Source organism: Mycteria americana, unplaced genomic scaffold (assembly GCF_035582795.1).
Source record: "Mycteria americana isolate JAX WOST 10 ecotype Jacksonville Zoo and Gardens unplaced genomic scaffold, USCA_MyAme_1.0 Scaffold_231, whole genome shotgun sequence".
NCBI classification, from domain to species: domain Eukaryota; kingdom Metazoa; phylum Chordata; class Aves; order Ciconiiformes; family Ciconiidae; genus Mycteria; species Mycteria americana.
In genome coordinates, this window is record NW_027445570.1 from 9459 (window position 1) to 32607 (window position 23149).

The window sequence follows — 23149 nt, forward strand, 5'->3', positions numbered from 1 at the left end:
ACCCAGGAGGGACCCAGGCGCTTGAACTTCCAGAATCCTTTGCTCTGCCCCATAGACAACCCACACCGGGAGAGAACCCGGGCATCTGGGCCCCCCAGCCAACCCTGCCCCATAGACTCCCCCCATCAGGAAAGGGCCGAGGCGTCCAGGCTCCCAGTACCTCTTGCTCTGCCCCATAGACGCCCCCAAACTGAGGAGGGACCCAGGCGTTGGGGCCCCCCGACCGCCCCCCGACCGCCCCCTGCCCCATAGACAGCCCACATCAGGGGAAGACTGAGGTGTCCGGGCCCCCCAACTGCCCCCCTGCCCCATAGAGACCCCCAGCCCAGGAGGGACCCGGCTGCTTGGACTCCCAGAATCCTTTGCTCTGCCCCATAGACGCCCCACATCGGGAGGGGACCCAGGCGTCTGAGCCCCCCAATTGCTCCCTGCCCCATGGATACCCCCCAACTGCAAAGGACCCAGGTGTCTGGGCCCCCCAGCCGCCCCCTGCCCCACAGACACCCCGCATCAGGAAGGGGACCCAGACATCCGGACTCCCAGCATCCCTTGCTCTGCCCCACAGACACCCCGAAACTGAGAGGGGGCGCAGGCGCCGGGGCCCACATGTGGGTCAGGCCGTGGGCGCTGCCGGGAAGGGGCAGGATGTGACCCCTGGGGGGAGGGGCTGCGCTATGGGGCCGGGACGCCTGGGTCCCCTCTTGGGGGCTGGGAGCGGGGGGGAATCTATGGGGCAGAGATGGGGAGCCCGGATCCCCTCCGGGGGGGGTGTCTATGGGGCGGAAGGGGGACGCGGGGCCTGGACGCCTGCGTCCCCCCCCCATTGCGGTGCCGTGGGGGGATGTGGGGCGCGGAGGAGGCCGGGGTTCTGGGCAGAGCTCCCCACATCCTCCCCCCCCCCGGTACCTGGAAGGGCCCCGCCGGGGGGAGCCCCAAAATGGGGCGGGGGGAGGGGGGGACGTGGTGACGGAGGGGGAGGGGACCCAGATGTCCGGGCCCCACGGAGCCCCCCACGCCCGGACCCACGGAGACCGCGGGCAACCAGCCCCCTCCCGGTGCTCCCAGTGCCCCCCAGTCCTCCCAGTGCCCCCCCAGTCCCCCCCCAATCCCGCTCCCAGTGCGCCCGCAGCCCCGCTCCCAGTGCTCCCAGTGCCCCCCAGTCCTCCCAGTGCCCCCCCAGTCCCCCCCCAATCCCGCTCCCAGTGCGCCCGCAGCCCCGCTCCCAGTGCTCCCAGTGCCCCCCAGTCCTCCCAGTGCCCCCCCAGCCCTCCCCAGTCCCCCTCCCAGTGCCCCCGCAGCCCCCCTCCCAGTGCTCCCAGTGCTCCCAGTGCTCCCAGTGCCCCCCAGCCCCCCCCGTTTCGCCCCGCCCCCCCGAGGGGTCCCGGGGGGGGACCCAGGAGTCCGGGAGGGGTTGGGGGCGGAGCTTCGGTTGCCATGGGAGCGGGGGCGGGGCCTGGTTGCTAAGGGAGGCTGTCGGTTGCCATGGAAGGGGGAGGCCGTGGTTGCCACGGGGACCGCAGGGGGAGGCCGGTCGCCATGGAGATGGAGGGGGGAGGCCGGTTGCCGTGGCGACGGGGAGCGCCCGGGTCGCTTCCCCGTTCGTGGGGGGGGGGGGGGGGGAACTGGGGGGAACTGGGAGCACTGGGAAGGGGCGGGCCCATCCAATCCGGACGCCGGCCCGCTCTGATTGGCCGAGCGGCGGGCGAGCCCCGCCCCCTCGGGCCGGCCCACGGCGTCGGGGCGGGATGACGTCTCCTGGAGGGCGTGGCCACGGCGGAGGGGGGGCGTGGCGGGCCGCTCCACGCCGCGGCGAGGCGGGGGGAACGCCCCGTTGCGGGTGTGGGGGGGGAGGGACACGAGCGCGGCGCGTCCCCCCGCCTCGCCCCGCCGTGGTAGCGCCCGCCGGGGAGGGGGCGCGGCCTCGTCTCGACGCCAGCCAATCACCGCGCGGCGCGGGGCCGCCCCGCCCCGCGGCTGGCGAGGCCGTTGGGGCGCCGCGCATGCGCGCAAGGCCCGGGCCGGCCGTTGGCGGGGCGGGGGGGGGGGGAAGAGAACCCGGAATCCGCCTCCATCCGCCGCCCGCCGCCCCCGTCCGCGCCCGCCGCGCCCGCACCCGGCCACAGCGGAGCCCGCCCGGGGCGGACAGGTGGGTATCGGCGGGGGGGGGGGGCGCGCCGGGCCGGCGCCGACCGCGATTACCCACCCCCCCCCCCCCCCCCCCGCCGCCGCCGCGGAGGCCGGCGGCGGCGGCCGGACCCGCCGCCATCTTGGAACCGGCGGCCTCCCCCCGCCCCCCCCCCCCTCCCCCCCTCCGCGTCCCGCCGAGGCCGGGGGTCCCGGGGAGGGGGGGGGGGAGGGGCCGGGGGGGGAGGGGCGGCACCGGCCCCCCCCCATCCCCTCCCCTCCCCCCCCCCGACCCCCGTCCCCTCCCCCAGGAGCGGCCGCCGGTGCCGATGCAGCGCGATGAGCGATCGCCCGGCGGCGCGGGGCAGGGAGGGCCGGCGCTACGCCTGCCTCAGCCTCTGTGAGAGCTACCGCGGCCGGGCGCTGGAGACCCCCAGGGCCGCCGGTACGGGCCGGGGGCGGGGGACCCCGGGTCAACACCCCCCCACCCCCCCCCCGCCAGGGCCGGGGACCCCGCGGAGGGGCTGGGGGGGGCGGGGGTCCCCTGGGGAGGGGGATGGGGGGGGGGTTGGGGGCCGCCCCCTACTTTGGGTGACCCCTGCCGCCATGGGCAGAGACCCCCGGGGTGGGGGGGGAGGGGAGGTTGACCCCCGGGAGGGGCTGGGGGGGGGTTGGGGTCCCCCCCGCTTTGGGTGACGGCTGCCGCCATGGGCAGGGACCCCCAGGGATGGGGGGGGGGGGGCTGGAGGGGAGGTTTTGGGGGTCCCCTGGGGCTGGGGGGGGTGGGGGTGGGGGTGGGGTGGGGGTCCCCTCACCTTGGGTAGTGGCTCCCACCATGGGCAGGGACCCCCAGGGATTGGGGGGGGGGCTGGGGGGGTTTGGGGGTCCCCCCACCTTGGGTAACCCCTCCCACCGCGGCCAGAGACCCCCCGGAACCCGGCGGGGTTTGGGGGTCACCCCAGGCCCCCCCCCCCCCCCCGGCTGCGGAGCCAAGTACCGGGGTTGGGGGGGGGGGTGGTGGTGTGCGCCTCGTCGGGGGGTTTTGGGGTCCCCCCAGCCGGGGGGGGGCTGGGGGTGTGTTGGGGGGTTCCCGGGGGTCCCCCCCTCACCCCTTGCCCCCCCAGCCGCCCCCCGCCATGGCCTGCAGAGCCTGGGGAAAGTGGCCGCCCGCCGCATGCCCCCCCCCGCCAACCTGCCCAGCCTGAAGGCCGAGAACAAAGGCAACGACCCCAACGTCTCCCTGGTGCCCAAGGACGGCTCAGGATGGGCCAGCAGACAGGAGCCCCCCGACCCCAAGAGGTGCCCGGGGAGGGGGCTGGGGGGGGGGGCCGCAGGGGCCCCCCCAAACCGGCCCTGACCCCCCCCCCCCCCCGCTCCTCCCCGCAGTACCGAGCCCTCAGCAGCTCCCCCGCCGCAGTCGCCGTCGCCGCCGGCTTCGCAGACGCCTGCGGCCGCCAGCCAAGCGAAGCGACCCCCGGCAGCGCCCGAGGTGGGGCCGCGGGTCGGCGGGGGGGGTCCCCCCAAAACTCCCCAACCCCCCCTTAACGCTCTGTCCCGTCCCCCCCCCCTCCACAGAACCCCCCCACGCCGGCAAGCGGGGCAAAGTCCTGGGCGCAGGCCAGCGGTACCCACGCTGCGCACGCAGATGGTGAGGCCCGCGAGGAGGGCGGGGGGGCTCCCCTTTATTTTTGGGGACCCCCCAACCTATTTCTGAGCCCCCCCCCCCCCCCCGGTATTTTTAGGCGGGAAGGGCCCGATCCTGCCGGCGCGCTTCTCTCGGGAGGAGTTTCCCACCCTGCAGGCGGCCGGCGACCAGGAGAAGGCCGGCCGCGAGCGGGACGCTGCCGACGCGTCGTCTGGGCCCGCACCGAGCCCCCGCCCCCCCGGTCAGCCCCCACAGCCCCCCCAGCCCTGCCCTGCCCCCCAGAGCCCCCCCCCATCCCTCCCCTGCCCCCCAGAGCCCCCCCCCATCCCTCCCCTGCCCCCCAGAGCCCCCCCCCAACCCTGCCCTGCCCTCCCAGAGCCCCCCCCCCCAACCCTGCCCTGCCCCCCCAGAGTCCCCATCCCTCACCTGCCCCCCAGAGCCCCCCCCAACCCTCCTCTGCCCCCCCCCAGAGCCCCCCAACCCTTCCCTGCCCCCCAGAGCCCCCCAACGCTTCCCTAGCCCCCGAACCCTTCCCCCCCCCAAAAAACCCCCCAAACCCTTCCCCACCTTCCTCTGAACCCTTCCCCACCCCCCCTGAACCTTTCCCCACTCCCCTCCAAATTCTTCCCTGCCCCCCAAAACCCCCCCTGAACCCTTCCCCACCCCCCAACCCCTTCCCCAACCCCTTCCCCCCCCCCACTGACCCCCCCTTTTTTTTCTGTGCCCCCCACCCCGGTGCAGGCGGGAGCTGGCGGGACGGGCGAGGGGCCGAGGAGCCGCCGCCCGACGGGGGGGGGGGGCTGCAGCCCGCCGGCCCCCCCCACTTCCCCCCGTACCGGGGGATGATGCCGCCCTTCGTGAGTACAAACCCTCCCTGGGGGGGGAGGGGTCTCCGTCCCTTGGGGACCCCTCCCCCTCCTGACGGCCGCCCCCCCCCGCAGATGTACCCCCCGTACCTCCCCTTCCCGCCGCCCTACGGCCCCCAGGGGCCCTACCGCTACCCGGAGGCCCAGAGGTGAGCGCGGGGGGGCGGGGGCCGCTGGGCGTCCCCCCCACCCCCCCCTCCCCCTTTTCCGCACCCCCAAAAACTCCGCTCACCCTCCTCCCCCCCGCCCCCAGATTCCCGCGGCTGGCGGGGCCCCGCGGCCCCCAGCCCCCCACGCGTGGGGCCGAGCCCCCCGCCCGCCCCCCCGTGCTGAAGCAGGACGACCTGAAGGAGTTTGACGAGCTGGACCAGGAGAACGACGAGGGCTGGGCCGGTGAGGGGGGGGCGGGGGGGGTTGGGGGGGGCGGGGGTCCTCGGTGGGGGGGTGGGGGGGGGCGGTTTGGGGGTGCCAGCACCCACCCGGGTCCCCCCGCCCCCCAGGCGCCCACGAGGAGGTGGATTACACGGAGAAGCTGAAGTTCAGCGACGAGGAGGACGGGAGGGACTCGGACGAGGAGGGGGGCGAGGAGGGGTGAGTGCGGGGGGGCCCCACGTGCCGAGGGGCACCCCATAACCCCCCACGTGCCATGGGGCACCCCACGATCCCCCCCCCCCCATGGGCAGGGGGCACCCCACATCCCCCCCCCCCATGCCCCCAGGGGCACCCCACAATCCCCACCCACGCCATGGGGCACCCCAACCCCCCCACACACACCCAGGGGCACCCCACGATCCTCCCCACGTGGCCGGGGGCACCCCATGATTCCCCCCACATGCCCAGGGCTCCCCATAACCCCCCCCCACGCCGTGGGGCACCCCACAAGCCCCCCCCCTGGTGCAGGAGGGCAGTCTCTATCCCCCCCCCCCAACACCGTGGGGAACCCCATAAACGTTGCTCTTTGCCGTGGGGCACCCCAAACCCCCCACGCGCCCCAGGGCACCCTATGGTCTCCCCATTTCTGCCCCACAACTGAGCTGCCCTGCACTGTGGGGCACCCAATGACACCCCACAACTCCTCCCCTTCGCCATGGGGTACCCCATAACCTCCCCCAGCACCGTGGGGCACCCCGTACCCCATCTCCATGCCGTGGGGCACCCTATAACCCACCATTCTTTGGTATGGGGCACTCTGCAGCCCCCTACATGCCCTGGGGCACCCCATAACCCCCCCCCGCACTGTGGGGCACCCCATAACCCACCATTCTTTGCCGTGGGGCACCTTGCAAACCCCCCCAGCACTGTGGGGCGCCCCGTATCCCAGCTCCATGCCATGGGGCACCCCATAACTTGCCATTGTTTGCCGTGGGGCACCCCATAACCCCCCCCAGTACTGTGCGGCACCCCATATCCCAGCTCCCCACCATGGGGCACCCCATATCTTGCCATTCTTTTCTGTGGGGCACCCCATAACCCCCAGGTGCTGCTGCGGGGCACCCCCCAACCCGCCTCATCTCTCCCCCCCAGGAAGGAGAACGAAGCGTCGCCCCCGGGCGAGGCCAAGAAGCCCCCCAAGGAGGAGCCGCCCCCCAAGTCCTCCCCCCCGGAGGGGCCCAAAGAGCCGCCGCCGCCGCCCCCCCCGGCCCCCCAACCTCGCCCCCCGCCGCCGCCGCCCCCCAACCGCGGCAGCTGGGCCCAACCCAACGACTTCCCGGTGAGCAGCGGGGCGGGGGGCCGCGGGGCGGGCGGCCGTGGGGCGGGCGGCCGTGGGGCGGCCGTGGGGCAGGCGGGCTGAGCCGTGGCCTTGCAGGACGAGGACGAGGCCTGGCGGCAGCGGCGGCGGCAGTCCTCCTCCGAGATCTCGGCGGCGGTGGAGCGAGCGCGGCGGCGGCGCGAGGCGGAGGAGCGGCGCATGCAGGAGGAGCGCCGCGCCGCCTGCGCCGAGAAGCTCAAGCGCTTGGACGAGCGCTTCGGGGCCCCCGAGCGCCGCCCTCGCCACGACGCCCCCCGCCAGGGGCCCCCCCCGGCCGCCGCCGCCGCCGCCCCCCCGGAGCCCCCCGCCCTCCCCGCCGCGCCCCCCGCCGCCCCCCAGCCCCCCGAGGAGCGGCGGGAGGAGGAGGAGCCCCCCCCGAGCGGGGCCGCCGCACCCCAGAGCGCCGCAGGTGAGGGGCTGCCCCGCGGCGCGGGGGGCGGGGGGGGGAGTGTGTGGACTTGGGGGGCTGCCCCATGGATTGGGGGGGGGGCCGCGCCACAGCGGGGCTGGGTAGCTCCCCACCGTGGGCTGGGCGCGGAGGGGGGGGTGATTGTGGGGGCTGCCCCATAGCAGGACGCCCCCAGAATTAAAGGGGGGTGGGGGAGCCCGATGCTGGGGGGCTGCCCTATAGCAGGGCTGGGACCCTATTTTGCCCTACAGAGCTGCCCTATAGAATCTGGGGGGGACTTAGGGGGCTCAATCTTTGGGGGATGCCCCACAGCGGGGCTGGGTGCGCTGGGGGGCTGATGTTGGGGGGCTGCCCCATGGCAGATTTGGACCCCCCAGGTCACCCCACAGAGCTGATACGGAGGGACTCATGCTGGGGGCTGCCCCACAGATGGGGGGGGGGGGATTTGGGGGTCTCGACCCTGGGGGGCTGCCCCATGGTGGGGCTGGGAGCGCCCCCAGAGCTGGGCACGGTTGGGGGGCAGGTCGTGGGGGGCTGCCCCATAGCGCGTGTCTTAAAGCTGGGGGGTTTGAAGGTAGTCTGGTTTTGGGGGGGCTGCCCCATGGCGTGCTTCCCACAGAACTGGGGGGGGGTTGGGGGGTCCTGATCCTGGGGGGCTGCCCCACAGGGGGTCCCACAATCCCCCCCCCAGCTCTGGGTGTATTTGGGGTCACCCCCTCCCTTTGCCCCCCCGCTCTCCCTCTCTCCCCACAGCGGAGCCGCCGCCGCCCCCCGAGGCGCCCCAGGAGCCCCCCGAGGAGCCCCCGCCGCCGCCCCCCGCCCCCCCGGCCGCCGCCGCTGCCGCCCCCCCAAAAGGGGAGCCCAAGGGGGAAGGGGGGGCGCCCCCCCCCCGCCAGCCCCCCCCGGCCCAGCCCCCCTCCTACCCCAAGTACCAGAAGTCGCTGCCCCCCCGATTCCAGCGCCAGCAGCAGGTTGGGGGGCTGGGGGGGGGAATTGGGGGTGGGGGGGCTGGGGGGCAGTGGGGTGTAAGGTGGTGTTGGGGTGCACGGGGGGGAGGCTGTGGGGCTGGGGGGGGGGGGGGGGGGGGATGGAGATGTGGGGCTGGCAGGGGGGCACCTCCCAAGCGCCGGGGCACAAGCTGGGAGCTGTGGGGCTGGGCGGGGGGGGGGGGGGCACCCCCAAAGTGTGGGGTGCCCCCCAACAACCTTTTCCCACCCCCCCCCAGGAGCAGCTGCTGAAGCAGCAGCAGCAATGGCAGCAGCAGCACGGGCCCCCCCCGGCGCCTCCCCCCGGCCCCCCCAGCCTGGGGGCCCTGGGGGCGGGGGTGCACCCCCCCGGCGGGGCCCCCCCCGCCGCCCCCCCGCCGCCGCCGCCGCCCGGCCCCCCCAAAGCGCTGTTCGCCGGCTCCATGGGGCGCCCCCCGCCCCTGCCCCAGATGAATTTCGACCCCCGCTGGATGATGATCCCCCCCTACATGGACCCCCGCATGATGCAGGGCCGGCCCCCCCCCGTCGACTTCTACCCCCCCGGCGTCCACCCCTCCGGTAAGGGGGCGCTCGGCCCCATAGCGCCGTGGGGGGAGGGGGGGCTGGCCGCGTAGTGTGGCTTGGGGGGGGCCAGCCCCATGGCATGGCTGGGGGTGTGTGTGGGGGGGTTCATCCTGTAGCGTGGTTGCAGGGGGGGGCACCAGCCCCATAGCACGACTCGGTGGGAGCTGTGGCCCCATAGTGGGGCTTGGGGGGGGCCAGCCCCATAGCGTGGCTGGGGGGTTGGGGGCTGGCCCCATAGAGTGGGTTGATGGGGGGTTCTGACGCTGTAGTGCGGTGGGAGGGGGGGGCACTGGTCCCATAGCAGAACTGACAGGGAGTTCTGCCCCATAGTGGGGCTTGGGGGGGCTCTGGCCCCATAGAAGGGGGAGTGGGAGGTGGGGGGCTGGCCCCATCGTGCAGCTGGGGGGGGTCTCAGCCCCATAGCGTGGTTGGGGGAGTGGGGGGCTGGCCCCATAGTGCAGCTGGGGGGGGCTCCCAGCCCCATAGCGTGGTTGGGGGAGTGGGGGGCTGGCCCCATAGCGCAGCTGGGGGGCTGCCAGCCCCATAGCGTGGCTGAGGGGCGTCGCATGACCAGTGGGGGAGGGGGGTCCCGGGCCCTAAAGTGCCACCCTGGGGGTCCCCCGTGCCCCACATCCCGGCGGCGGGGCGCCCCCCATCCCCGCCCCCCCCCGGGGCCGTGGGGCGCCCCCCGCCGCCCCCCTGACCCCCGTCCCCCCCCAGGCCTGCTGCCGCGGGAGCGCTCCGACAGCGGGGGCTCGGGCTCGGAGCCCTTCGAGCGCCCTCCCCCGCTGCTGCGGGAGCGGGGAACCCCCCCGGGGGACCCCAAAGCGCCGTGGGGCGGCGACGCCTTCGCCCCCCCCGAGCCGCGGGCTCTGCCCTCCCCCCTGCGCCCGCCCGAGGAGGAGGAGAAGGGACTGAGGTGAGCGGGGGCGGGGGGGGGGCGTTTTGGGGAGGTGGGGGGGGGGGGCCGGGACCCCCAGCACCCCCCCCGCTGACCCCCGCCCCCCCCTGCCGCCCCCCAGGAGCGAGACGCCCCCCGTCCGCCTGCGCGACCCCGGGGCCCCCCCTCCCTACGCCGGCGCCTACCCGGCCTTCGCCGAAAACGGGGGGCCCCCCCCCCCTGCACCGCTTCCCCCCCGGGGAGGAGCCCCCCCGGGCCGGCCCCCCCTGGCCCGCCGGCCTGGCCCTGCCCCCCGCCGCCCCCCCCCGGCCCGACCCCCCCGCCCCGGGGGACGGGGGGGCCCCCCCGGAGCCGCCCCCCCCCGCCGCGGCCGCCCCCCGCCCCCCCTTCAAGGAGCCCCCCAAGAAGCCGCCCCCCTCCGAGCCCCCCCCGCCCCCCAAAGAGGAGGCGGGGGCGGCGGGGGGGCCCCCCAAGGAGGAGGGGGGCGGGGCCCGGCGCCCCGAGCGCCCCCCCCGCCCCCCCCACGACCCCCACAAGCCCCCCCGGGGGGGAGGGGCGCGGACGGAGACCCGCTGGGGTCCCCGCCCCGCCGGCCCCCGCCGCCCCCCCGAGGAGCCCCCCGAGAAGCCCCCCCCGCCGCGCCGGCCCCATCAAGAAGCCCCCCCCCAAAGAGGAGGGGGGGGGCGGCGGCGGCGGAGGAGCCCCCCCGCCCCAAAGCCCCCGAGCCCCCCCCCAAGGACCCCCCCAAGCCCCCCCCCCGCCCCAAACCCGCCCTCAACGGCGCCGGCCCCCCCCACCCCAAAGACGGGGGGGGGGCGGCGGCGGCGGCGGGGGCGGGGGGGGGGTCCCCGTCCCGCCGGCGCCGCGAGGCCGCCTACGAGCGGGGGGGGGGCTTCGGGGGGCGGGGGCGCGCCCGGGGGGCCGCGGGGAGTATTTCGCCCGGGGGCGGGGGTTCCGGGGGGCGTACGGGGGGCGGGGGCGCGGGGGGGGGCCGGGGGCGCAGCCGCGAGTTCCGCAGCTACCGGGGGGACCCCTTCTTCCGCCCCGAGGAGGGGAAGGGGGGGGCGGCAGCGGGGGGGCCCCCCAGCCCGCGGCCTCCGCCGCCGCCCCCCCCCGCGCCCCCCCGGGGGGGCAGCGAGACCCGCAGCGAGGGCTCGGAGTACGAGGAGGTGCCCCCCCGCCGCCGGCAGCGCGGCTCCGAGACCGGCTCCGAGACCCTCGACAGCGACCGGGAGGCCCCCCCCGCCCCCCCCCCCCGCCGCTGCCGCCGCCGCCGCCGCCCCTCCCCCCCCCGGCTTGCCCCCCCGCTTCCCCCCCCCGCCCCGTTTAAGCGAAGGCGGCGGCGGCAGCGGGGGGGCGGGGGGGGGGCGCGGCCGCGTCTTCACCCCCCGGGGGGTCCCCTCCCGCCGGGGCCGCGGCGGAGGCGGCCGCCCCCCCCCGGGCGGCTGGAGCCCCCCCGGCCGCAAGGCGGAGCCCCCCGAGAAGGAGAAGGCGGCGGCGGCGGCGGCCGGGGGGGGGGCGGCGGCGGGGGAGGCCCCCGACCCCCCCCGCGCCGGCGGCTCGGAGCGGCCCCCCCGGCGGCGGCGGCACGGGCGGGCGCAGCAGCAGGACAAACCCCCCCGCTTCCGCCGCCTCAAGCAGGAGCAGGCGGCCCGGGCCGGGGGGGGGCCGCCGCCCCCCCCGCCCCCGCCGCCCCCGGAGGAGCCGGCGCCCCCCCCCCACGCCGCCGGCCCCCCCGCCCGCGGCCGCCCCCCCCCCGGCGCCCGCTCCCCCGACCTCTCCAACCACAACTCGGACCAGGCCAACGAGGAGTGGGAGACGGCCTCCGAGAGCAGCGACGTGGGCGAGCGCCGGGGGGGCGGCGAGCGGGACCCCGCCCCCGGGGGCCCCCCGGCCCAGAGCCCCCCCCCGCCGCGGGCCGCCGCCGCCCCCCCCCCCCGGGCCGCCCCCCCCCGCCGAGCTCAGCCCGGCGCGGCGCAAGGAGATCTCCAAGCGCAGCTTCTCCAGCCAGCGCCCGGGCGCCGAGCGGCCGGGGCGGCGGGCGGGGGGGGCCGGCCCCCCCGGGGGGGGCGGCGGGGTGGGGGGCGCCAACCCGCACCCCAACCCCCACGCCAACCCCAACCCCCACCCCCCCGGCGGAGGCTCGGGGGGGGGCGGCCGGAGCGGGGGGAGCCGCGGCGGAGGAGGAGGAGGAGGAGGAGGAGGAGCTGGGGGGGCCGGCGGCCGCGGAGGGGAGAAGAGGGGGTGGCCCTCGCCCAAGAACCGCAGGTAAGGGGGGGGGGGAATGGGGCGGGGGGGGGAAATGGGGGGGGGACTGGGGCGGGGGGGGGGAAGGGGCTCTTCGGGGGGGGGGGAATGGGGCTGGGGGAGGGGGAAAGGGGTTCTTGGGGGGGGGGAAATGGGGGAGTTTGGGGGGGGAATGGGGGATTTTAGCGGGCTTGGGGGGGTAAATGGGGCTGGGGGGGGGAAGGGACTCTTGGCGGGGGGGGAATGGGGGATTTTGGGGGCCTGGGGGGGGGGAACTGGGGCTGGGAAGGGCTCTTGGGGGGTCCTGGGGGCGGGGGGAGGGGCTCTTGGGGGTCTTGGGGGCAGATTGGGGGGGGAATGGGGGATGTTGGGGGCCTCGGGGGGGGGTAAATGGGGCTGGGGGGGGGCAGCGGGGGCTCGGGGGGGGACTGGGGCTGGGGGGGAGGGGAGAGGCTCTCGGGGGGGTTGGGAGCGGGCGGGGGCTGGGGAGGGGGAGGGGGCTCTCGGGGGGGCTGGGAGGGTCCCGGGAGCCCATGAGGGGGGGAGGGGTTTTTCGGGGGGCTCCGGAGGGGCAAAGGGGCCCGGGGGGGGGGGGGCGCGGGGGGTCCCACAGCCCCCTCCCCCCCCCCCCAGCCGTAACGCGGAGGAGGCGACCCCGGGGCTGGCGCTGCCGCCCCCCCCCTCGGCCTCGGCCGTCTTCCGCCTGGACCGGGTGGTGCCCAGCGACCCGGGGGGGATCCGCCGCGCCCTGGCCCAGCTGGGGGCCCGGCCCCGCCCCCCCCCGCCGCCCCCCGGCAAGGGGCCGCCCCCCGGCCCCGCCCCCGGCCTGCCCCCCTGCCCCCCCGGCCTGCCCCTGCCGCCCTACGAGCCCCGCGGGACCCCCGGCCTCGGCGCAGGTAGGAGCCCGCGGCGCGGCCCCACGGCGGCCCTTCCTGCCCCACGGCGGCCCCGGGCACCCCCTGCCCCGTAGCTGCCCCCGGCTCCCCACAGCCCCCGGCTGCCCCCCGGCTCCCTGCGGCCCCCCGGTCCCGCAGCAGCCCCCCCTTCCCTCCTACCCTATGGCTGCCTCCCATCGCCCCACAGCACCCTATAGCCGCTCCCCATCTCCCCACAGCAGCCCCACAGCAGCCTATAGCCGCCCCCCATCTTCCCCCATTGCCCCACAGCACCCTATAGCCGCCCCCCATCTCCCCATAGCAGCCCCTCAGCACCCTATAGCCACCCCCCATCTCCCCACAGCAGCCCCACAGCACCCTATAGCCGCCCCCCATCTCCCCACAGCAGCCTCACAGCACCCTATAGCCGCCCCCCATCTTCCCCCATTGCCCCACAGCATCCTATAGCCGCCCCCCATCTCCCCATAGCCGCCCCACAGCACCCTATAGCCGCCCCCCATCTCCCCACAGCAGCCCCACAACACCCTATAGCCGCCCTCCATCTCCCCACAGCAGCCCCACAGCACCCTATAGCTGCCCCCCATCTCCCCATAGCCACCCCACAGCACCCTATAGCCACCCCCCCATTCCCTCCCGCCCTATGGCTGCCACCTATTGCCCCTCGCAGCACCCCATAGCTGCCCCCCATCACCCCACAGCCACCCCCCATCTCCCCACAGCCACCCCCCATCACCCCACAGCCACCCCCCATCACCCCACAGCCCCCGAGCCCCATAGCTGCCCCCCATCGCCCCACAGCCGCCCCCCATCTCCCCACAGCCCCCGAGCCGCCCTTCCTGGAGCCGCCGGAGCCGCTGCGCCCATGGCCGCCCTCCGCGATGTCCCCGTGGTCGGCGGCTTCTTGGCCAAGCGCCGCGAGCGGCCCCGCAAGCAGGAGGTGAGATGGGGGGGGGGTGCCTGGGGGGGGGAAGGGGGCCCCGCTCCCCACTGACCCCCTTCCCCCCCCCCCGCTGCCCCCCAGGACCCCCTGGGCTGCCCCGGCTTCGGGGACCCCAAGCAGGATGGGGCGGGGGAGCCGCGGGGGAGGACGGGTGCGGCCGAGGGGCTGAGCCCCCACATCTGGAACCGCCTGCAGACCAGTAAGGCACTGGGAGGGCGCTGGGAGGGCGCTGGGAGGGCTGGGGGGGGGCGCGGACCCTCCCTCACCCCTCCGTGTGTGCCCCCCCCCCCCCCAGGTGCCACCCGAAAGCCCTTTGCCCCCGGCCAGGCCTGGATCGAGCCCCTGGGCGCCTTCGAGGACGTGGCCAGCACCGAGGTGAGGCTGAGGGGGGGGGCGCTGGGGGGGGGGTCCCAGCCCCATTTTGGGGGCCCCCCCCACCCCCCTGATGGCCCCCCCCGTCCGTCCGTCGGTCCGTCCGTCCCCAGATGAGCCAGTCGGACAGCGGCGTGGAGCTGAGCGGGGACTCGCAGTCGTCCTCGGCCGCCTGCAGCCAGCGCAGCTCCCCGGACGGGGGGCTCAAGGCCCCGGCCCCCCCCGCGGCGGGAGGGGGCGGGGGGCAGCCGGGCCCCCCCCCTCCCCGAGGGGCCCAAGGAGCAGCGGCGCCGCCTGCCCCCCCGCGACGACAAGAAGGTACCCCCCAAAAAAGGGGGGGTGGGGGGTGGGGGAGGAGGAAGGGGGGGGGCGCAGACCCCCCTCACCCCCCCCCCCGTGCCCCCCCCTCCAGGTCTGCGCCCCCCCCGCGGCCCCCCCGGACCCCATCGGCACCGAGCGCTCCCAGCAGCGCGCCGAGAAAGCCAAAGCCCCCCCGGAGGAGCCGGGGCGGGGGGCTCGGGCGCTGGCCTTCCCCGGGGGGGGCCCCCCCGATACCTGGGTCCCCCCACCCACCTCGGGGGCGACGGGGGGGGCCGATACCTGGGTGCCCCCCCCCACCCCCGACAACGACCCCCGGCGCCGCGGCAGCGCCGTGGGGAAGAGCGAGAAGGAGGCGCTGCCCCCCCCCGCCGCCGCTGCCGAGGGGGTAAGGGGGCAGCAGGATGGGGGGCGGGGGGGGCTGGGGGGGGCAGTAAGGGGGCAGCAGGATGGGGGGTGGGGGGGGCTGGGGGGGCAGTAAGGGGGCAGCAGGATGGGGGGCGGGGGGGGCTGGGGGGCAGTAAGGGGGCAGCAGGATGGGGGTGGGGGGGGGCTGGGGGGGGCAGTAAGGGGGCAGCAGGAAGGGGGGGTGGGGGGGGGCTGGGGGGGCAGTAAGGGGGCAGCAGGAGGAGGGGGCTGGGGGGGGGGGGGCGAGGGGGGGCTGGGGGGGGGCTGGACGCCGGGGTTCACTCTGTGCCGTGTCCCCCCCCAGCTCGATGCTGCCCCTCGGGACTGGGAGGTGCTGCCCGGGGGGGGCCCCCAGCCCCACGGCGGCCCCGAGGCCCCCCGGCCCGGCCCCCCGAGCCCAAGGGCCCGGCCCCCCCCGGGGACCCCCCCGGGCCCAGCCAGCGCCTCTACCCTGAGCTATTCTACGGCGGGGCCGGCGCCGTGGGTCAGGTATGGGGCTGGGGGTGCGTGGGGGGGGGATATGTGGGGCTGGGGGGGGTGCGTGGGGGGGATATGGGGTGGTGCGGGGCAGCTGGGGGGTGTTGGGTTGCGGCGTGGGGCAGGTTTGGGTTCCTGGGGGCACTTGGGGGGCGGTGTTGGGGGGAGCCGGGGGTTTGTGGGGGGGAGGATGGGGGGGGGGGGAGGCTGGGGTACCAGGGGTACTTGTGGGGCAATGGGGGGAGGTGCTACAGAGGCATTTGTGGGGTGCTGTGGGGCAGATGTGGGGCACTTGTGGGGCGCAGTGGGGCTGACCCCCCCCTCCCCGCAGGTCCCCAGCACCCCGTGGAGTCCCAGCTGGGCACCGGCAGCAGCTTCCGCCCGGGGACCCCCTCCCTGAACCCCTACAGGTAGGGGGGGGCTGCGCCCCACGGCCGGCTCAGCCCCACGGCACCCCGCCCTGACCCACATAACCCCCCCCGTCGCCCCCCGGCGAGCTCAGCCCCACGGCACCCCACCCTGACGCACATAACCCCCCCACCGCCCCACGGCCCCGCCTGCCCCCCGGGGGCGTTTGGGGTCCCCTCCCTGACCCCTTTCCCCCCAGGCCGGTGTTCGTGGCGGGGGCGGGGCTGCCGCCCCTCCCCCTCAAGGGCCCCTTCGTCGAGTTCCCGCCCATGGGGGGCCCCGACCTGGCCAAGCTGGGGGGGGCCGGGGGGCTGCTCTACCCCCCCGCCCCCCCCTTCCTCTACAGCCCCCCCTTCTGCCCCGACCCCCCCCTGCTCCAGGTGAGGGGCGGGGCTAAGGGTGGGGTGGGGCGGGGCTAAGGGGGGAGCGTGGGGCTGGGTGGGGGACAGGCTATGGGAGCGGGGGGCGGGGCTATAGGGGTGTGGGAGGGGCGATGGGGGTGGGTGGGGCTACAGAGTACGGGTGAGGCTATGGGGCGGGGCTACAGGTGCATGGGAGGGGCTACAGTGGGGAGGGCTGGGGATGGTGGGTGGGGCTACAGAGTAGGGGCGGGGCTATGGGGCGGGACTCCGTGCATGGGAGGGGCTCCAGGAGGGGCAGGGGGACAGGTGTGGGCGGGGCTACAGGTGAACGGCAGGGGGGTGGCTGGGGCATGGGCGGGGCTAGGGTTTGGGGCGGGGCGCTGGGAGGGGTGGAGGGGGAGTGGGGGAAGCAGTGGGTGGGGCCGGGGAGCACCTGGGGGCGGGGCTGAGCCAGGCCCCGCCCCCCCTTGCAGGTGCGGCAGGAGCTGACTCCGCCCTCTGACTTCTACGGGCAGGGACAGAGCAGCTTCCAGCAGGTAGGCCCCGCCCCCTGGGGCTACGCCCCGCCCCTCCCGGGCCGAGCCCCGCCCCTCTGACCCCCTGCCCCGCCCCCAGATGCTGCTGCCGGTGGTGGAGTCTCCGGTGCCGCCCGTCGTCAACTTCGGGGGGCCCCCGGGGCCGCCCGCGCCCCCCCTGCCCCTGCTGCCCCTCGGGCGGCTCGTGGCCCCCCCCCGCCCGCCCCTTCGCCCCCCCCGGGGCCCGCCCCGAGGCGCGGGGGGGCCGCGCCCGCCCCTCCGAGCCCCCCCCTCCTCCCGGGGCGCCCCCCCCGCCCCCCCCCCGCGGGCCCCCGCCTCGGGCCGCCCCTCCCCCGCTGCCGCCGGGGCCCCGACGCCCCCCCGGAGCCTGGGGACCCCCCCGGGGGCTGCCCCCCGCCCTGGAGCCCCCGGGGCCGCGGCCCCCCCCAGCGCCCCCAGTGACCCCCCCTCCGCGGGGTGGGGGGGGGGCCCTATTTATGTGGGGCGGGGGCTGGAGCTGGGGGGGGGGGGCGACGCCTGGACCCGCCCTGGGGCGAGAGACCGACGTAGGGGGTGACATCCCCCCCCCTCCCGGACCCCCGGCTATGGGGCAGAGCTGTGGGGCGAGGCCCGCCCCTCTGACAGGGTGCGCCCCTCCCCCCTGCCCCCCCTTTGTTAAAGAAACGTTAAAAACGGAAAAAAAAAAAACCAAACAAAACCAAACCTCGTTTGCAAAAAAACAAAAGCACCCCGAAAAAAGCAAATAAAAGGTGAAAAAAGCAGCGAGACGTGTGGGGGCGGAGCCCGGCGGGGGCGGAGCCTTTATTGGGGGGGGCCGCGCGGGGGGGGCCCTCGTTGAAGGCGCGGTGGGCGTTGGGGAAGCGGCGGGGGGAGAAGTCGGGGTCCTCGCGCAGCCGCCGCTGGAGGTCGGCGTGGAGCTGGGGGCGCGGCGGGGCGGGGCTTGGAGGGGGACACGCCCCTCCGAAGCCCCGCCCACGGGGAGCCACACCCACTGGAACACACCCCCACACACAACCCCACCCACCCCCCCCCCGCCCCCCCATTAGCCCTCCCCTCCCCAACTACTCCCTGGGATGAGATGCTCCCCTCGGCCCGCCCACAGAGCCCCACCCACATAAGCCCCACCCCCTGGGACCCCGAGCCCCCCCATGCGGTGGGAGCCTCCCCAGGCCACGCCCACAGACCGACCTCCCCCCCCCCCCCCCCCAGGGATGAGAGCCCATGCCCAGCCCTGCCCCTCCCCGCCCCCTCTGTGATGTGGGGCGCCCCACAGTCCCATCTCCCCCCCCCCCCCCCCCCCCCCCCCCGGCAGCACCCATGGGTGCCCCCACCCCGGTACCTGCTGGCGGTACCCCTCCTGCAGCGGCCCCTCGCTCAGCTCCCGGCTGAGGCTCTCGGGGGGCCCGAGGGGCGGGCGCCGGCGGCGCGGGCGGCGCGACCCACGGCTTCGGCCAGCAGCAGCGGGGGGCCCTCGGCCTGCATGGTCTGAGCGGGCGTCAGTGGGGCCGTGGTGCCCGTGGGGGGCGGGGGGGTGCGGGGAAGGGGGGGCACGGCGTGCCGTGGGGCGGACCCACCTTGCGGCGCTTGGCGGGCATGCCGGTCAGGTAGGCGTCGCTGAGGGGCGGCTGCTGCTTCACCTTGCGCTGGCTCTGGATGTCCTCGCGGATGATGGGGACCCACTCCTGGGGGGCGGCCGGGGGTCAGGGGGGGCCCCGCCGCGCCCCACACCTCCCCCCAGCCCAGCCCCACTCACCGGGGGCACGGCGGCCGCCCAGGGCTCGCTCTCGGGGGGCAGGGCCTCCTCCGCCGTGGTGGCGGGGGCCGGGGAGCCGGCGCCGTCCCGCTGCGGGGGGCGGGGGGGTCAGGGGGCGGGGCCAGGGCAGGCCACGCCCCCCGCACACAGGCTCCACCCCCCAGCACCGCCCCCTACCTGCCCTTCCTCGGGGGGTGGCTCCGCCTCCTGCACGTCCATTGGCTCCTCGGGCAGCGGCTGGGGGGGGTGGGAGGGTGTGTGTGTAGTCAGTGAGAGGCGGGGCCTGAGGGGGTGGGGTCGCGGGGGCGTGGCTAACTTCAGGGTGGGGTTATTTGCAGGGGGTGGGGCATTACCCATGGGGGAGGGGTAATTACCTGGCTGGGGGCGGGGCTTGTGGGGTTATGTGGCAGTGGGCGGGGTTTCTTGGCTGAGGGAGGGGTTTCTTTGTAAGGGGTGGGGCTACCTCAGGAGACAGGGTCTGAGCGGGGGGCGGGGTTACCTGGCGGGGGGCGGGGTTTCTAAGGGGTGGGGCTAGCTCTCACAGGAGAGGGTCTCTGGCTGGGGGGGGGGGGGGGGGTGTTACTGGGCCAGGGGCGGGGTTTCTGAGCAGGGGGCAGGGTCTCTGGGCAGGGGGCGGGGTTAGGCAGCAGGGGCGGGGTTACCTGGCAGGGGCAGGGTTTCTTTGTAGGGGGTGGGGCTAGCTCTCATGGGAGAGGGTCTCTGGCTGGGGGGCGGGGTTACTGGGCCAGGGGTGGGGTTTCTGAGTAGGGGCGGGGTTACCTGGCAGGGGGCGGGGTTACCTGGCGGGGGGCGGGGTTTCTTTGTAAGGGGTGGGGCTAGCTCTCACGGGAGAGGGTCTCTGGCTGGGGGGGGTTACATGGTGAGGGGGGGGGTGTTTCTGAGCAGGGGGCAGGGTCTCCGGGCGGGGGGCGGGGTTACCCGGCGGGGGGCGGGGTTACCTGGCGGGGGGCGGGGTCCCCGAGGCGGCGCACGTAGGGCAGGACCTGCTCGGGGGTGACGGGCATCTGCTCCAGCACCGCCTGCAGCCGCATCCCCACCACGGCCGTCAGCCAGCTCACCAGCGACGGGGAGACGTCGGCCGAGAGCCGCCGCTGCGGGCACAGGGTGCGTGGGGGCGGGGCACCGGCCCCGGGGGGGGCCCTCGCGGGGTCCCGGGAGGGGGGGGTGGGGCCCCCCCGGCCCCCCCACTCACGATGCGGTCGCTGATGAGGGCCCCCAGCGCCGCCCGCTCCCCCCGCAGGCAGTGCAGGTTCAGGGCCAGGCACTCGAACAGCCCCCGGTTGCAGAGCTCCAGCAGCCGCGGCCCGAAGCTCCCGTCTGGGGGGTGGAGGGGGGGGGGGGTCAGCCCCATAGCTGCCCCACGGCAGCGCCCCGTGACCCACGGACGCCCCCCGGGGGGACCCAGGGCCGCACGGACACCCCCCAGCAGCACCACACCCACCCCACGGTGGCCCCCCGTACCCCACAGCCACCCCACAGAGCCCCCCCCTCCAGCTCCCACCTCCTCCACAGCCACTGCGGAGCCCCCCAGACCCCCATCGAGCCCCACAGCCCCCCCCAGACCCCATAGGGAGCCCCACAACCCTCCCCTGGGTCTCACAAGGAGCCCCCCAAAGTGCCCCAGAGGGTCCACATGAGCCCCAGCCATCGCTCCAGCCCCATGGCCGCCCCACAAGCCCCTGTTCAGCCTCACAGCCCCACCCCGGGAGCCCCACGACCACCCCATGGCCTCCCCAAACACCCCCGGGAGTCTCTGCGAGCCCCAGCCCCACGGCCGCCCACGGCCGCCCCACCGGTGCAGCGCAGGACGTGCAGGGCGATGCGGTTGAACTGCTCCTGCAGGAACTCCACGTTGGTGCGGGTGATGTCGACCCCCTCGGCCACCCGCACCCCGGCCTGGGGGGCAAAGTGGGGGGGGGGGGGGGTGCCCGTTAGGGTGCAGTGACCCACAGCCGCCCCACGGCCTCCCCACGGGGCCCCAAGAGGCACCGCAGTCCCATAAGGCCCCCCCACAGCTGCCCCAGAGAGCCCCCCCCAGCCCAGATAAACCCCACAGCTGCCCCCGTGGCTGCCCCCAACCCACATCCACCCCACAGACCCCCCTCAACTGCCCCATAAGCTCCCCCCCAGCCCATAACCCACCCCAGTAACACCCCCAGCCCCCTAACTAACTGCCTCCCCCTCACCCATAAAGCCCCCGAACGCCCTATAGCTGCCCCAGCATCCTATAGCCCCCCCCCAGCACCCTATAGCCTGCTCCTTAATACCCTATAGCCCCCCCAGCGCCCTATAGCCCTCCCCAGCGCCCTATAGCCCCCCCAGCGCCCTATAGCCTGCCCCTCAATACCCTATAGCCCCCCCCAGCGCCCTATAGCCCCCCACCCAGCACCCTATAGCCCCTCCCCAGCGCCCTATAGCCCCCCCAGTGCCCTATAGCCCCTCCCCAGTGCCCTATAGCCCCCCCCAGTGCCCTATAGCCTGCCCCTCAATACCCTATAGCCTGCCCAATACCCTATAGCCCCCCCCAGCGCCCTATAGCCCCCCACCCAGCACCCTATAGCCCCCCCCAGCGCCCTATAGCCCCTCCCCAGCGTCCTATAGCCCCCCTACCCCCCAGCGCCCTATAGCCTGCCCCTCAATACCCTATAGCCTGCCCATACCCTATAGCCCCCCCCAGCACCCTATAGCCCCCCACCCAGCACCCTATAGCCCCTCCCCAGCGCCCTATAGCCCCCCCAGCACCCTATAGCCTGCCCCTCAATACCCTATAGCCCCCCCCAGCGCCCTATAGACCATCCCCAGCGCCCTATAGCCTGCCCCTCAATACCCTATAGCCCCCCCCAGCGCCCTATAGCCCCCCACCCAGCACCCTATAGCCCCTCCCCAGCGCCCTATAGCCCCCCCCAGTGCCCTATAGCCCCTCCCCAGTGCCCTATAGCCCCCCCCAGCGCCCTATAGCCTGCCCCTCAATACCCTATAGCCTGCCCAATACCCTATAGCACCCTCCAGCGCCCTATAGCCCCCCACCCAGCACCCTATAGCCCCTCCCCAGCGTCCTATAGCCCCCCCCAGCGCCCTATAGCCTGCCCCTCAATACCCTATAGCCTGCCCAATACCCTATAGCCCCCCCCAGCACCCTATAGCCCCCCACCCAGCACCCTATAGCCCCTCCCCAGCGCCCTATAGCCCCCCCCAGCACCCTATAGCCTGCCCCTCAATACCCTATAGCCCCCCCCAGCGTCCTATAGCCCCCCCCCAGCGCCCTATAGCCCCCCCAGCGCCCTATAGCCTGCCCCTCAATACCCTATAGCCCCCCCCAGCGCCCTATAGCCCCCCACCCAGCACCCTATAGCCCCTCCCCAGCGCCCTATAGCCCCCCCCAGCGCCCTATAGCCTGCCCCTCAATACCCTATAGCCCCCCCCAGCGCCCTATAGCCCCCCCCCAGCACCCTATAGCCCCCCCCAGCATCCTATAGCCCCCCCCCAGCACCCTATAGCCCCCCCCAGCACCCTATAGCCCCCAGCGCCACTCACGAAGCTCTCGCGGATGAACTCCTCCAGCCCCGTGATCAGGGTGTGCGTCGCCGCCTGCGGGAGCCACCGTCAGCCCCCCCAGTCCCCAGCCCCCCACATCCCCCCCCCATCCCCCCCCCATCCCCGCAAAGCTTCCCCAGGGCCCCCCCAACCCTTCCTGCCCTCGGAACGGGGGGGGGCTCTGGGCACATAAAGGGGTCCCAAGGAGGATTTGGGGTTCCCTGGAGAGCTAAGGGGTCCCGGGGGGTTGGGGGGGCCAGGGGAGGGGTGGGGGGGGTGTCCTGGGGGTGATTATGGGGTCCTGGGGGGTCTATGGGGGTCCCCACTCAACCCCATCTTATTTTGGGGGGGGCTCGTGGCTACTCCAGTGCTGCTGGAAACAGCTACGGGGCCCTGGGGGGGGGTTATGGGGTCCAGGAGGGCTAGGGGGGTCCCGAGGGGGTTTGGGGGGGCCCTGGGGGGGGGTTATGGGGTCCCGGGAGGGCTAGGGGGGTCCCGAGGGGGTTTGGGGGGGCCCTGGGGGGGGGGTTATGGGGTCCCGGGAGGGCTAGGGGGGTCCCGAGGGGGTTTGGGGGGGCCCTGGGGGGGGGTTATGGGGTCCCGGGAGGGCTAGGGGGGTCCCGAGGGGGTTTGGGGGGGCCCTGGGGGGGGGTTATGGGGTCCAGGGAGGGCTAGGGGGGTCCCAAGGGGGTTTGGGGGGGCCCTGGGAGGGGTTATGGGGTCCAGGGAGGGCTAGGGGGGTCTCCAGGAGATTGGGGGGGGCTCCCTGGAGCATTATGGGGTCCCTAGGGGGTTATGGGGTGCCAAAGGGGGGTGGGGGGGGTCCCGGGGGGGGTCCTGACCCCAGCACCGTCGAGAAGAGCAACGGGACCCCGGGGGGGGGTGGGGGTGGGGGTCCCGGGGCGGGGGTGCGGGGGTCCCGGGGGGGGTTGGGGTGCCGGGGGGGTGGGGGGTCCTCACCCGCACGTTGGCGTCGGTGGGCTCGCGGCCCCCCAGGTAGCGCTGGCGGAAGCAGCGGCGCAGCAGGGGCTGGAGGCGCTGGAGGGGCTGGCAGCGCCCGTGCAGCAGCAGCACCACGTCCACCATGGAGAGGTGCTGGCAGATCAGCGCCAGCAGCGCCCCGAAAAACCCTGGGGGGGGGGCGGGGGGGGGGGACCCCACGGGGGGGACGGGGCACGGGGGGGAAATTGGGGGGAACGGGGAAGGGGGGGAACGGGGAATGGGGGGGAAAGGGGGTGAATAGGGAATGGGGTGAACAGGAAAGGGGGTGAATAGGAAATGGGGTGAAAATTGGGGTGAAGAGAAAATTGGGGGGAAATTGGGGTGAATAGGGAATGGGGTGAATAAAAATTGGGGGGAACAGGGAATGGGGGGAACAGGGCATGGGGGGAAATGGGGTGAAGAGGGAGTTGGGGTGAACACGAAATTGGGGGAAAATTGGGGGCAACAGGAAAGGGGTGAATGGGAAATGGGGGGAAAATTGGGGTGAAGAGAAAATTGGGGGGAAAATTGGGGTGAATAGGGAATGGGGTGAATAAAAAATTGGGGGAACAGGGAATGGGGGGACAGAAAAGGGGGGGAAATTGGGGGGAACGGGAATGGGGGAGGAATGGGAAATTGGGGTGAAAGTGG

General features: G+C 75.6%; 2 protein-coding genes across 2 annotated transcripts; one reads left to right on the forward strand and one right to left on the reverse strand.

The window, feature by feature from the left end:
- The first annotated feature begins 1985 nt into the window (after positions 1-1985).
- On the forward strand, positions 1986-16970 carry PRRC2A (proline rich coiled-coil 2A). Its single transcript, XM_075489619.1, is given in 32 exon segments — positions 1986-2146; positions 2436-2569; positions 3249-3423; positions 3511-3613; positions 3700-3772; positions 3867-4010; positions 4511-4626; positions 4711-4784; positions 4889-5028; positions 5136-5226; positions 6160-6346; positions 6443-6794; positions 7548-7765; positions 8020-8338; positions 9065-9263; positions 9367-10156; positions 10159-10230; positions 10232-10483; positions 10485-11088; positions 11147-11329; positions 11435-11513; positions 12126-12388; positions 13208-13323; positions 13410-13527; positions 13624-13703; positions 13814-14018; positions 14113-14406; positions 14864-14915; positions 15185-15313; positions 15511-15691; positions 16147-16209; positions 16289-16970. Coding segments are annotated over 32 exon segments (6429 nt in total). The 5' UTR covers positions 1986-2000; the 3' UTR covers positions 16766-16970.
- On the reverse strand, positions 16875-22653 carry BAG6 (BAG cochaperone 6). The gene is given in 11 exon segments (XM_075489616.1): positions 16875-17126; positions 17549-17616; positions 17619-17694; positions 17784-17891; positions 17963-18052; positions 18140-18199; positions 18922-19074; positions 19176-19300; positions 19777-19879; positions 21518-21571; positions 22478-22653. Coding segments are annotated over 11 exon segments (1215 nt in total). The 5' UTR covers positions 22604-22653.
- Between the last annotated feature and the right edge of the window lie 496 nt (positions 22654-23149).